The sequence below is a fragment of the Phyllostomus discolor genome, chromosome 4 (genome assembly GCF_004126475.2).
Source record: "Phyllostomus discolor isolate MPI-MPIP mPhyDis1 chromosome 4, mPhyDis1.pri.v3, whole genome shotgun sequence".
Classification (NCBI taxonomy): Eukaryota; Metazoa; Chordata; class Mammalia; order Chiroptera; family Phyllostomidae; genus Phyllostomus; species Phyllostomus discolor.
Window position 1 is genome coordinate 29,247,939 of NC_040906.2, and position 14,973 is coordinate 29,262,911.

The following is a 14,973-nucleotide window of genomic DNA, read 5'->3' on the forward strand; positions in this document are numbered from 1 at the left end:
CCCCAAACCATAAACTCACAGAGTACGCACCACCTCCTCTTGGAGGTCAGAATGTGATTCCCTCAGGGTCCCGACCACAGCAAATCCTTCTCTAAATCTACTGTGGCTTCTAGCACACTTCTTTGTACACAAGAAGAGATTAAAAAGTCACTGATTCAATCAAGTCAGGATTTTATGTAGTGGTTCTCATGGAGGGATCTACCATCTCTTTGGAAGCATTTTGAAAAACTGATGGGGCATTTTAAAAATTTATCTGAGTGCTGTGGGTGGGAGGGGAGGGGAGGCTCCTGGATGACTTGCAACCACAGGAATCCCACACAACAAAGAACTGCCCAGTGTCCTGCCCTTTCTCATGTCCTTCCGGACACTTTATACACAAACCCAAGGTATTTTGGGGGTTTTCCTATGGTTTTCTAGGATTTACTTGGATTTCCAGGATTCAGCTGCTGTGTAAATTAAGAAAAAAATTGTACTTTACGGTGTTCAGAACTTTACCAAGAGTATTTCACCATTTAGAAAGTCACATGGCCAACCACACCAGCCATCTCAGTATTTGAGTTTACAACCAGCACCCCTGGGTCACTCTGCTTTCATAGCAGTTTCACTCATTTCCATGTCTACATACAAATATAGTTATTTAACTCTTAATCCACATGTCAAGTATAAAGAAACAGTTCCCACAATATCCAGCATGGCTTACTTCTTTTAAGTGTAAAGTGATTCATAATAAGTGGGTTGCATGTTTGGCCATTTTATTAAGCCTTCTATATATTAGTTGTTTCAGATTTCTTACATTTCTTTATTGGAATTCTGTTGCTAGGTAGATTATATTATCTATGAATTTTATTTTAGATTTATTGTAAAAATCGAGCTTTGGGTCAGATAGTATTGCAGACCACTGATCTAGTACATTCTAGTACAGTTTCCTTATTTCACAGAAAGGAAATGAGACAGTAGAGATGAAATGATGCACCCAAAGTCATAGAGTTGATTAAGGATTAGCCTTTGTAGCCCTGGCTGGTGTGGCTCAGTGGACAGAGTGGAACCTCTGTCCCAGTCAGGGCACAGGCCTGGGCTGCAGGCTGGGTCCCCGGGGGGGTGCTCGAGAGGCAAGCACACACTGATGTTTCTCTCCTCTCCCTCACTTCCCCCTCTCTAAAAATAAATATATAAAATCTTAAAAAAAGAGAAAAGAACTGTTTCAAAAATTCAGCCTTTGTAGATTCATTAATATATGGCTGTAGCCCAAAGAATTAACATTCCAGATTCTAACACCCTGGTAGATTATGTTCTGTCACATAATATAAAATACCACCTTTTAATAACATTTCCTTTTGTCACCAATTACCCTTCTCTTATCCTAGCAAAGGTGTCTAGAAAGGAAATTTCTTTAAACTTGGGATTTCTATTCTCCTAATGATTCTAATACAGACTACAACCGTGTTTTTAAGAAAAAAAACCAATCCTTTGACTTAGTGCAGGGCTAGACTGAGCATTCATCCTCAACCCTGGTGCCTCCCTCCCTTCCCCACCATCGTGCAGGAAGACTGTTCGAATCCCTGTGCACTGAAGAACAGCCCTTCCCTTCCAACGGGGTCAACCCCAGCAGTGACTGAGCCGAGAGGTTCTCTTTGCATCCTTTTCTTCTGTGCCTCCCTAAGCAGCTACACTGAACAGTTACTGACCTGTGACCCCACGGAGAGCCTTTGAAGGTTCCTCGAGTGTTGAGATCGCTTTCTCACGAGGGATAAGGCCTGGTTTTTCGCTGGCAGAGTCAGTGGACGAGCTGTCCTTCTCGAAGCCATTGACATGGCCATTCTGTATCTGTGGCGGCGGTGGCTGCAGGGGCCCTGCTTCGGGCCTCTCCGCCTTGTCTTTAGCATCTTTGTTGCCTGGATGCTGCTTGGACTTGCTTCTTTTCCTTTTATTGTTCTAGCATGAGAGACAAATGAGAAGATAATATTACTTAGCTCAGACCCTTGAAATATAAGATGAACCCGAGAGACCAAAATAAGACGTTTTATATAAGATGTCATGTATATAAATGTGTGAATATATATATAATAGATGTTATATAAAAAATAGGGTGTGGCAAAAGTAAGTTTATAGTCATGAGTATGCAAAACACAGATTTTATTCTTGTGTTATTATTTACTAAATATAAATAATTTCCTGGCTCTTCTAATAGAATGAATGAAACACCTACATCTTTTTCTTTTACCATATTTTATTTGAGATACTATCAAATATCTTTCTTTTTTTAATTGTTCAGTTACAGTTGTCCCACCTTTTCTTCCATTGCTCCCCTACCCAGCACCCCCACTCCCACAGTCAATCCCTCCCTACCATTGTCCATGCCCAGGAGTCCTCCATTTGCGTAAATTTGCCCCTTCCCCTTCTCCCCTGTTAGCCACCTCCCCCAAACGAAGATTCACAAGGACATTATGCCACTGAACAACACGCTAGGTCAAAGGGGCGTAACTGATAGTACAGAACTCACATCTCTATTAACCACCCAATTTGATGTAAGTAAATATTCCCTTTCTTACAATAAGGTATATAAACTTGTCCTTCAAAAATATAGTAAACAAAAAGGTTCCTCTAAAAGGAAAAAATAGCAGGGAATGGCTGCAATCCTGACATATTACTTGAGCACATTGAGGCACCACACGAGTGGCAACACAGTGAAGTCCTGCGATCGTGCCCTGCAAGAACCGGAATTCAGCCACTGTGGCCCTGGAGAACTGCTCTCGTTTGGTGAAGAGGAGATGAGGGTGGGGGAGACAAGGAGGACCCCAAGGTTATGGTTCTCTGTGGAGAAGGGGAGATGGAGGGAAGGATTGGCAGAAAAAAGGCAGGCAACTCCTTGAGAAATGAGCATGTGAAAGGCAGATTCCCCATAGTCCACATTGGGTCTATGAAACAGGCACCAAACAACCAGCAGAGCCTAGGCACAGGACCCAGAATCCCCACCATGAATATTTATGCTGGAGCAGATAACTGCTACAAAATCTGCCAAAATGACCTGGGCCCACTAGGTTTGGACTGTGCAGCAGGACCCAGGGACCTCTTGGCTGCCAGCTGAGCAGCATTACAAGACTCCACTGCTCTGCATTTCAGACAACTAAATTTTTTTAGACTTGAGTTATTACAATATGATAGAATTTTACTGTTTCTTCCCTGAAATGTCATAATGGTCAATACACATAACAATTCAGAGGAAATTAAGGTGTTGTTCCAAATTATGATGCCTGCTTTATTGACTTCGATTTTGTACCCAGGAGATATCCTGTGTTCTTAATGTCCAGGACGGTACAGGCCTCAGCCAATCAGAACAGACGCTGGGCCATCAGGATGCACCCTGTCCCTGTCCGAGGGCTGCATCAGTGGGTCGGGGCTGAACGTCAGCCTGGCTTTGTTCTTCAACACGTTTGGAAAAGAAATAAAAAGAAAAAGCTTTCTCTTATGAATTCTCCTCCCTTCCTTTCCCTTTGAAGCCCTGACCATGACCCTGAGTAAGTGCTCCTCCAGAGAAGCGAGAGAAGGACACTTACTCCCTGGGCAGCGGCGAGAAAGCCCAGCGGCCCCTGTTCCCACACAAGCCCCACGTCTGCTGGGCTGGGGAGACCACTTTCCCGCTGAACCCCTAAGAGGGAGACTCAGTAAAGAGTTGGGTCTGCAGCTGCTGTCTGCTCCTTTTCTCACATCAGAGAAATTTTTCCATGTGAGTGTAAATACTGCCTTTCAATCGTATGTGAATCATCTTCGTCTCACACAAAAGCCTGGGAAGCTATGATTAAAGATAAGCAGAGATTGTCAAAGATGGTGGCACACAAAGACTAGAAAAAAAAATCTCATAATTCTTCCTATTCTACATGCAACTAGAGAGAGAAAAAGGGGGAAAGAACAATTCCAGTGATCTCGGCATTTTATGAAAGTACAATAATAATAACAATGCTTGTGTGTTTTGTTTAAAACCTGTTTGGCAGGCCTGTGATCTTCCCTCTCGGAGAAGGGTAGGCTGGAGTCTCATATCCTGGGATACCCAGAGCGCAAGCCCTGCCGGCAAACAGTTGCAAGGGGCCTGGAGGTGACTTTGAAAAGGGCAGACTTTTTATGAAAGGCATGCAGCAGGTTCCAGGAGGAGAACAAGGAGGGAGCTGCGCCTTACAGGGGCTACTGAGCACGTTCGCAAGTCAGGAAGGCGTGTGCTGGACACAGAGGGCCACTGTGCGCACACGCACACCTCACCTGTGTCCTGAAGTCACTCTTGGTGACTAGACAAGAAAGCAAAACAATCTGAAAGGGGCAGATGAACATCTTCCCTCTGTTTTCAAGGAGTCTGCCAGGGTTCTCAAGAAGGAAAAATAGATCCCTTACTATGATTTGAAAGTATTTTCTTTTTCTCTTCTTTTATTTAAAAAAATCTAGCTTAGAACTCAGCAAGACAGGTATCTCAGCAAAGCTTTGGACAGATTCTTTCAGTTGGAAAAACATGCGAAAATCTATTTAGAACTTTTCAAGTATCTTTAAAACACTCCCTAATTTTTCCCTTTGTGCTACAGGATATGTTCAGGCAAGTTAATGTCTTGAATCCTTTGAATTCTCAGGCGAGGCTCCCCTTAATACTTAAAAAGAAGAACTCGGGGACTTCTAATGCACACCTGGTGGTTAAAAACACTGGAGAGAAAAACAATGGCATTAGTAGGGAGGGTGGCTGGTAATTGGAGAGCCATGAATTTGGAAGCTTTCTGGGTGTATCTACTAACATATTTGAGAGAAGCATAAAATTGGCAGCTTTGTGAAAATGATAACCACCATAAAAGTTTTGATTGAAGACGTTACTCATTTACAATCCATGTGAATCTTACCTTCTTTTTCCCTGTCATATTCCATTCTTTCAGAACTTGAATCGCACTGCCTGGACAGAGACAAAGGATCTTTAACGTGTGTTCACACAGTAAAACCCCACACAGAATTCATCTCAGCCTTTCCATCTTGGTAGCAATTTTTTTCTTGGCGTTTTCATTTGTTTTTATACATCCTACCTTAATAAAAATGCCAGTCTCGTGTTTTATTTCCAGATTTTCATTTAATTCACTGCATGATCTTGGTTTTATCAAAATATTAAGCCCTACTACATGAAGCTTACTTTTTTTATCATTATGTTGTCTTAGAGAAAATGAAATATATCTTGAGAATTTTCTGATAGCTTCATTGCCATAAATAGAATTAAAATTGTTCTGTTTGATATATGAGTCAAAATACCTATAATCTTCTCGACCAAACATGGGATTTTGAGTATGTTTTGCATATGAATCATAGCTTTTTTTATTGGTCTTTCCTTCTCTTCTTTCTGCCTCCACTCATTATAAGGAGAACAGATGATCTGATGTTAGTTCTGCCCTCATCACTGTGGATGGGGAAGGGATGCAGTCTTTTCAAGGCATTTGCTTTGAAACAAAAGGAGTTCATCAAATGACAACTGAGTCCCAGGATCTGTCAATGCCACTCACTCCCAACCGTGGAACTACACTGACTCAGAGGAAAAGCCTAACCTGATAACCGTGCACAACCTTTTCAGAGAAGCGTGTTACCATCGGTCAGCTACAGCGAATGTTTCCGCCTCCTCTAACAAGGTTCTTTCACTCACTCCAGCTGTGCTGGGGGTAATTTCAACAATAACTTATTGGTAATGAATACATCAGGTAAACAGGTACTTCTAAAGGAGTAGTTTTTAAATATAGTCTTTTAAAATATATTTATATATATACAAACATAGAAGCATTCTTATACAATCTTATTATACTAACAGTGCTCTACTGTCAGTATACAACAGTGTGTTGGCCCAACAAAGATAAACTTCAGCCTGGTCTTTATAACAAATTTCAACTTGGTAGGGTCTCCATATTGAGCCTACTGTCTACTGTTGGATAAGCAGAGGCCATACTGCTTTGACCACAATTTAGACAAGCTAATTTTTCCTATCTACTCAAAGTTTCCAATTCGATGCTCCTCTTAGGCTTTTTGAGTTATATGTACTAGAAATAATAAGACTGTACTTAAAAGTAAGCTCTAATTCAGACTTTTTATTAACTGGGCTGATCTTTCTGTAATTTTCCCAGAGACTTAATGCTTCACAACAGTATTTTCCTGTGGAAGAACTTTAGGAAGTCACTCTCATTAGGTTTCTTGGTAAGTCATGCCGGAAGCTAATAATCACTAGGATAGTCCTTATAGCTAAACTTCAGTCTCCTAAATAAAATTTAGATGTATGAAAGTGTTAAAATACTGTCCTTTTTAATCAGAGGAAGGAGACTGAGTTGCTTCCTGCTTTCAACTGCAATATTCAATTATTCTTCTGGTTTTCATATTTTGACATAAATTCTATTGTAATTTTTAAAATTGAGCTTTTAGAGGGTCATTCTGAAGAAAGAATAACCATGTTTACAGAGAATTTTGAAACTGTTATTGTTAAATTTTAATTATACTGAAACTGCTTGGAGCTTTTTAGGCCGCTCAGAAATAATGCTTTCGCCCTGGCTGGCGTAGCTCAGTGGATTGAGCGCGGGCTGCGAACCAAAGTATCGCAGGTTCGATTCCCAGTCAGGGTACATGCCTGGGTTGCAGGCCACGGCCCCCAGCAACCACACATTAATGTTTCTCTCTCTCTCTTTCTCCCTCCCTTCCGTCTCTAAAAAATAAATAAATAAATCTTTAAAAAAAAAGGAAAGAAATAATGCTTTCAATATGCCACATGATTCCCAACAAATATTTTTGATTCTCAGTGGTTTTTAAACAAGTTGTCTGATTGGTCCTAACCAAAATGACAAGAGGTTTCTCAGAGATCAATGAGTTCTTTTTTTTTTAAATTAGGCCTCAACACTGACAACAAGGTGAACATTTCGAGAAGGACAAGCAAGGTGCTCTATTTAAATACAAACGGATATGATGACAGTGTATCCGCTGAGCACCTGTGCATTTCATCAGAATCACTTTGTAATAAAAACGTTCATTCAGAGGGCCTGAATCCAAGTGAGGGTGGGGAGGGATGGGAATACTAACCTTTTCCCTTTCCTACAGCTCTTTTTCCATGCGAGTGATACTGGCAAGTGAAACCCGAAAAGAGTTTATCTAGCCAGGATGTGCATAGCTCCAAATTCCTTTCTTTAGACAAATCGCACTGAATGCTGCAAAGTCAGATTAATATTGCACTCTCTACTATTTGTTCTTTAGTGACTGAAGATTCTGTATTTGCTTCTCCATGAATCAGGGGAAAGCAGAAAGGCTGTGCACTGTGGGTCTGCTTGCAGGTCTGTTTTAAATGATAATCATTTTTCAATTCAATTAGGACCCTAAACCTTGACTGTAGACCTCAGAATGTGAGCATGCTTCCTGGTTTCAAGACCTTGCCGAAAATGCAATTACACTGGTGGAGACTTGGGAAGATTATTCTCCTCCTAGGAAAATAAGTCAGTCAAAGTGTCCTTAACAAGTGTGAATAGGACATGACTGAGAAATGTGCTGATAAGTCTTCCCTGACCTTATTTGTCAGATTATGTTCAGCTAGTCCATGTTTACAAAATAGAAACTAATACCAGGACAAAAGACATGATAACCAAGGACAGACGTGAGATCTTTGGTCATAAATAAAACTTAATTTTATTAGGAGAAGAGCATTACCTCATAGTTTACAGGAAATCTAAAGCAGTGAGGGAAACATTTATAGGATAAAAACATTCTGAGACTGGATATTCTGCCTCATTGGCAATGGGCTGTCCGAAAAAAAATTTTTTTAAGCATAAAGGTTCTAGAAGTAGACAAGATGAACTGATATTGTAATTAATTAAGCAAACTCAAAATCATAAAGTATGGATTTAAGAATAAACCAGTCCTCTCAATTAGGAATGAGGTACATTACCCTCTGTTCAGAAGGACACCCTCAAATAAAGCACATGTTTAACAACAAATTGGAATGATTGGTAGACAATGGAATTAGTAGCATTATAATCAGAATCATTTAGAAAATATTTAGAAAACATCCATGGTGTTTTTAATGATAAAAAATTTTAAATTGTGTTCTTATTATGTATATATGTTTTTAAAAAGATGCGTATTTTAATGAGAAAGTATTAGTAATGAATTGGTTGGTATTCAACACCTTTAAAAAACATAGAGAAATGCATGGCATATTTAGTTCAAACACCTTCAGCTTCGGGGGACACGTATACTTACCATCCACAAAGGCCTGCACGGCTTTGTCTACATTAAAGTCAAACTGCTGTAGCACTAGGACTATTTCATTATTGCTCTTGTTGGGAACAACTGACCGAACTGCATAGATCTGTAAAAGAAAAGAAAGTGAGAAGTCAACACTTTAAATATTTTCCACCCATGAATTTCTCACTGGATAGGATTATAACTGTTAGAAAGACTTTGAGAAAACAACTAATCTACCTTCTTGCTATCCGGCATGCTCCAGGCATTTCAGACCGGTAAAAATCCATCCTCCTTCATCCTCGTAATCACCTTGATACCCACCTTCTTGTGTAAACATTTCTTACAAAGATCCCCTTGTGAGGGCTGTAACAGCAAGTGTGAAAAGCCAACTCGGGTTCAGCCATTTCCCCTCCCCTAAGACTCCAGATGCACACAAGACACGTTTTCAGTGAGCACACAGATGTTTTCTGTCTCAGGCTCTCTTCCCCACTGGCTCAGGGGGGCGTCTTTGGAAAACATGCAGAAATAGCCTCATGCTTCAGCTTCTCTTATCTGCACAGTGGAAACAGTCATCTCGAGGTTCACGCAAGTAGGCTGTGAAACTCCATTAATGTTTATAGAGATATAAAAATGTGGGGCATTGTATTTTTGAAATGGCAGTCTGAACCATAATACAGAAAATGTTCCCAAACACACTTCTGAAAACCAAACATTTAAAATATAGTCAGCACATACACGAGAGCTAAGAATTTCACTAGACTAGGCTGACATTCAATTTTTAATGACCTATATATGTATTTATTAGTCAAATTTAGCACATATTCTCTCATCTGGCTTAATAGAATGAATTGATCTTTATCTCACAGAACTTGCAATTGCTATAGGATGCTCATTCTACTTTAGTAAAAATATCATGGGGATCAGTACAGCTGCTACCGACAAATACTAGAGTGCTGCATGGTGACAGCTAAGTGGCATCATATAATGACGACCGTGAAAGCACCGCACAATCTTTAACATGTTTGCATCAATGGTGACTTATGACCATTGCTGAGTTTGAGAGATGCCTGTAGTTTATATAGTCAGATTCCTGGCATATGGATTATATGGGTATGATGTGTGTAATGTGACTCGATTGACTAGAACATTTAATAAAGCAGTAGAGCCTCTTCCTTAATTATGTTAGAAATGGGTAGCTTTCTCCATACAGAACTGTTATATATAAGGATTTTAGATTATAACTGTTACCGAACAGGGCCAACAGGGAGTACAATATACTATTACCAAAAGGACCCCCCACTAGGTTTGCTGTGCCTGCCGCCAGAGGAAAGACGTCTCTCAATGCCAGAGATTTATGAAAAGGAAAGGAAATATTTATTTAAAGCTATACAGACTTAGAGTAGTGACTTATGTCTTCATTAAAATATTGAAGTTCTTTAGAGTAGTGAACCCACAGATGCACATAGTCTTTCCTTCTCCCTCTGCCCTAATCTGGGGTAACGTATCTCAGGAAAAGAAGTAGAAATCCGTGATTCAGGCTCCCGGCACCATCAGCTGTGTTGCTGTCATGATCTCCAGTTAATTCAAAGCCATGTGTCATCTTCTCATGGCCTACTGGCAAGAGTTCTTTGTACCCATCTCCCAGGAAAAGTTTCTCCTGCTTCCTAAGCCAAGTGGCAAAAGGGAGCACCCCAAAGCCACTTGGCCCTCACTCTCACCAAAGCTTCGGGGGTCCCCACCCTGGCCAAAGCTGCGTGGTTCTCCCTTGTTATCACTGCAGCCCCTGGGTTTAAATCCCCATGCCAACCTTCCTCTGCATCCCATTTCCGACTCCTCCTACAATCAGTTACCCCTGCCAGCATTTCTGTATTCTTCCAGCTTTACTGGGCTGCCATTGTAAGTCTGGGCAGGTGTGGCCTCATGTCATGGAGCTAATCTTCTCCAAGCTCTCACGCAGGCGCTGTAACCAGGGAGAGCTGCCCCCCAGTCACATCTTGGGTGGAAGCCCTTCCATCCCTCTGGCTCAAAGCCTGGCCACAGCTATTTAACATATCTATGAAACCAGTTAAAGGTTATAGATATGTTAAATGACCATGCCAGAAGTTAGCTGCAAAGCTGTTGCTGTACAAAACAGCTCCGCATGTTCCTGCTCCATGTGTCCCTTCCCCCAACCCACACCTGTGTTGGGGGGGAAGGGGTGAGGACATCCTATATATCTTTCTAATATTTCCTGGACAGCTTGAGTGTCCCCACTCCAAATCCTTATTTGGGGCCCCACTCTGGGTTACACCCTGTTACATAATGAGAAAACAGTACAAGCTATGGGAATAAGAGTTGTAAAGGTTCTGACAATATAGATCAGAAAGCTGGTTTTGAATCATAACACTTACAAATGCTACTATGTGGGTTTTACTGAGGACTCTAACACAAACTATATATTTGTACATATATGACTCAAGATTCCTCCAATTTTTCCTATTCTCACATTTTTATGGTTCTTAGTTTTTGTAACCTCCACATTAAAAAACAGTAACTTCTTCAAATATAAGTTCTTTCTCACCTTTTCTCTTTAAAATTCCATTCAGTGAATACTTTTTGAATGCCTACCGAGTGACAAGGCATCAAACTTCCTACCACCTTAGACTAGAGAGAAACGTACATGTTGACCAAATGATCACAGAAATATATACGTATACATTGTAATAAGAATTCTAAAATCATATGACAGGGAGACATGTCTTTATACAGGTATGCCGAGATCTGCAGTGAGAAGAGATGAATGGGAGGTAAGGGGAAAGGATTTTGGGCGGAGGGACCAGCATGAATGAGGAGCAAGGCACAGGTGAAGAGAGAGCGGCTGGAAGCACGGAGGGAGGTGGAGGGTGCAAGACGAAGTCAGAGAGGAAGGCGTGTAGGGCCTCCAAGGCTGTGCGAAGAATTTAGGTCTTGTGAGCACCCCTCAGTGATCCTTGCGTTAAGTTGTTCTCTGTTAGTCATTGATTGTGCTAAAAAGATAGCTTCCTCTCTCTCCACATACACAAACACCCCCACATGTAGATACAGATATACAGATATAGAAATTTATCTACATATCACTGTGTAAGTTAACGTGTTGACTTGATACACTTACATTTTGCAAAACAATTACCACCACAGCATTAGCCAACATCTGCATCTAACAAATAATCACTATTTTTTGTGTGTGCGGTGAGAACATTTCAGATCTACCCTCAACAACTTTCAAGTACACGATACAGTATTATTAGCTACAATCACCATACTATACATTAGACCCCCAGAACCTGTTAAATCTTATAACTGGAAGTTTGCACCCCTGGACCAGCATCGTCCCATTTCTCTCTCTTTTTAAAAGAGATGGCCAAGATGGGAAGAAAAACACCTTCCCATCTTGTGTTCTTACAAAAATGCCTGCCTCCAACCCAGGAAAATCATCAACAGTGTGGTTTGACAACAAGTACGATGGCCTAGTGTTTACAGTGCACTGCAGTTATGTATAAACATTACATGACCCTCTTCCAATGTAGTTCTTTTAAAGAAAATTCTAACACTCAATCAATTACTATCACTAGTACCACACCAGCCATGACCTTCCAAGTAATATAATATTTAGTTATTAATTACATTAACATGGGTTTGAACTGGGCAGGGTCACTTATACTTAGATTTTTCAACATAAATAATGTAAATGTATTTTTTCTTCCATTTGAGTTTCTTAACATTTTCTCTTCTCTAGCTTACTGTATTATAAGATTATAGAACATAATACATGTAACATACATAAATGTGTTAACTGTTTACGTGATTGGTTTCTGGTCAATAGTAGGCTGTTAGTAGTTAAGTTTTGGGGAGTCAAAAGTTACATTTGAGTTTTTGACTGTGCGTGGGTCGGGAGCATGCCCATAAATCCCTGCATTATTCACGGGTCAACTGTAGTTACATTAGACAAGAGTTTTCAATCCACATACACTGTTGTATGATCAGTAACGACCCGCACTTACACACAAACTAACTGTTCTTTTTCCAGTCTCTCCTTGGCAAAACGTAATATATTGTACCACGTTAAGAAAAAACGGCAAAAACTACGGCTTACAGAGACATTTCCTTTTTAGATGTTTATACTGCTCTTGCTTATCCCTCTTAAAAAATACAGCCTTGGTCAGATATGGTAAGCATCCATCCTTGTCATTTTTAGATATCCCAGCTCTGAACATACCCTTAGAAAACTGTTAGTAACTGAATTCTGACTTCAAATCTAACCATGAATATTGCATACAATTCCCAAAGGAAGAGAGTTAACTAAGACAGGAATATCAAGTTTTAAAAAAAAATGAGAGAAAAGGGGAAAAATAGTTTCTGCTTATTTTAGATGTTCCACAGTAATGTTGAATTTTAGCAAATTTCCGGACCAAGCTCTGCTTCTGCTTTAATCACTGAATTTAGCCGATGTGAAAGGAATAATGTTGTTTCTCCACCTTTTATTCATATTCACTGCATTTATTTCCCTATGAAGATGTCTTTGAGAAAGATGGTGAAATCCTCATATATGCACATAAAAATACAGGAACCGCTCAATGTCACTATTCAGGAAGCTGCCCCAGTGGTAAAGGGTCTAAACATTTAAATCTAAGTAAGATCTCATTATGAAGTAGCTTTAAACATAAGGAGGGGGTAACAAAGGCAGTGCTATAGTGGGGCTGTACTGAAAGGCTGCCTTTGCATTTGGAAATGAAGCTCCTGGAGGAATGGATCAATCAACGCGTGACTAATGGGAGTTTGCCTACGGGGAAGTCATAAAATTCACGCCTGCCGACTGTTTTTGCAGAGGCTGTTTTTGGCGTGGCTTCAGATACACAGCCCTCACTTCGCTGCCACAGCCCAAGCTGATCTGATGAGCCTGCTGCTGCAGCTTCACGCGGAAGCCCACTGTTTGAAGCTGCACTTGACTGCATCCCTCAAGGGTTCGCAGCCCATAAACAGAGGGGTCTGGGAGGACCGACCACGCAGCAGTGCAGGCTGTTGGGTGACGATCTGGACCCCTGTGCGCAGTTCATTTACCTTTCCCAAGTCACATTCCCCTGCTTTGCTTCTAAATTAAATCTGGTTTGGCAAATCAATCTGTTTTCGAGAAATCTGCATTTTGCAGCTCAAAAGTTGTTTTGATTTAACCTTCAGCATTTTAATCTCCACTCCCCTCCTCTCTCTGGGGCTTTCTATCTGGCTGGGCAGGTTTTGCCCCATTCTGCCTCGGGCCTACCCTGCTGGCATTTCGCCCACACTAAGCAGCGAGGCAGTGTGCTTTCACGAGCTGCTTTCAGCTTCCTACATTAACCTCCCTCCTCTGCACCCGAGTTGTCTGGTTTTAGAGCTGTTAGCAGGTTCCCTCATTCACACAGTGCATTTTTTGAGCCTGTCTGTGATGACTCCTTAGAAATTCATCTTCTCTTACCGATGAGTCATTTAGATTATGTCTGAGTTTCAAAAATGATTCTGACCAGTTTTCCATCCACCTACACAGCTGTGTGATCAGTAAAGACCCAATATTATCAAATAAACATAAAATAACCGATCTTTCTGTCTCCAGGCTCTCCCCTGAACATTCATTCCAAGGATGCTGCAAGACTGCTCTTCCTAAAGTGTAACTGTGACCATTTTACCACCTTTCTTTCTAAGAATAAAGTCTCTTCAGCCTGGCAGTCAAGGCCATCAGCAATTGGGCTCCAACCTGCTTTTCCAAATAGTCCTTCTTGCTCTGCCCTTCACAGGCAGGCACAAGCCCATTGTGTTGGCCTTCCAGCCCCACCTCTGTGTGTTTTGCCTTTGACCTGAGCTATGTCTGTTTGCCCGTGTCTTATATTTTAGCTGAAATGCCATGTGTTCCATGAAATCTTCTACCTTCCCTGCCAGAAATCATCTTGCCTCCTTTCAATTCCCATTGCCCTGAGCAGTAGGTTATCTCTTAGCAGTTAGCACCTGTTACTTTAAATCCAAAGTGTTTGTATACATGCTGTGCCTACTAGAGGCTAAGCGACAAGGGCAGAATCCTCCTCTCAGACATTTTGCATATACACCACGCCCGCCGCAAGTGACTAACAATGTACATTTCATAACTTGAATGAGAGATGCCAATTTGTAGGGATGCTGGGCTGCTGTTTCAAGTCAAAAGAATATTCTACCAGCGTTTCTTGGACCATCCCATCACTGCATTTACCATCCACAATAACAGAGGGTGAGTCTCAGTTGACTGTGACATGGCCTAAACAATGCATGAGTAGGAAGAATACACATATGTTCTTTAAATTTCAGTGACAGAAATGGAAAAAATATTTGTAAGACTTGATAATTTTACTTTCTTTATAAGGTACTCATATTTTGTGGAGTTTAAAAAATACAAAATGGCATAATAATAACTGCCTATCCTTCCAAAGCTCAGCCCAGCAGCCAAATATTGGTTGAGCTCCCATGAAATGACAAATACTGAGGACATGGAAGGGAACCAGGTACAGTCCCTCCCCTAAAGGGGACAGTGTAGCATTGGAGCCAGAACCATCTGTACCCAAAAGTGTGTAATAACGCCATGCTATCTTTAGGAATGAAGTGCTGTGGTACTACAGAGAAGAGAACAGTTACAGTTAAGTCTGCCTGAGGAGGGGAGAATACTTTATAGAGGAGACAGCAAATGTCATGGAAGGAGCTTTGGAATTAAATGCACCTACATTCTAATATTGACTCTGC

General features: G+C 41.0%; 1 protein-coding gene across 6 annotated transcripts in view; it reads right to left on the reverse strand.

The window, feature by feature from the left end:
• SPATS2L (spermatogenesis associated serine rich 2 like) overlaps positions 1–14,973 on the reverse strand; it is a 163,570-nt gene that overhangs the window by 55,976 nt on the left and 92,621 nt on the right. For all 6 annotated transcript variants that reach the window (XM_036023123.1, XM_028508527.2, XM_036023124.1 and 3 more), the window contains 3 exons: positions 8,236–8,344; positions 4,872–4,921; positions 1,686–1,932 (listed from right to left, as the gene is read on the reverse strand). In XM_036023123.1, coding sequence (XP_035879016.1) covers positions 1,686–1,932; positions 4,872–4,921; positions 8,236–8,344 — 406 coding nt within the window. The remainder of the gene's footprint in view (positions 1–1,685; positions 1,933–4,871; positions 4,922–8,235; positions 8,345–14,973) is intronic.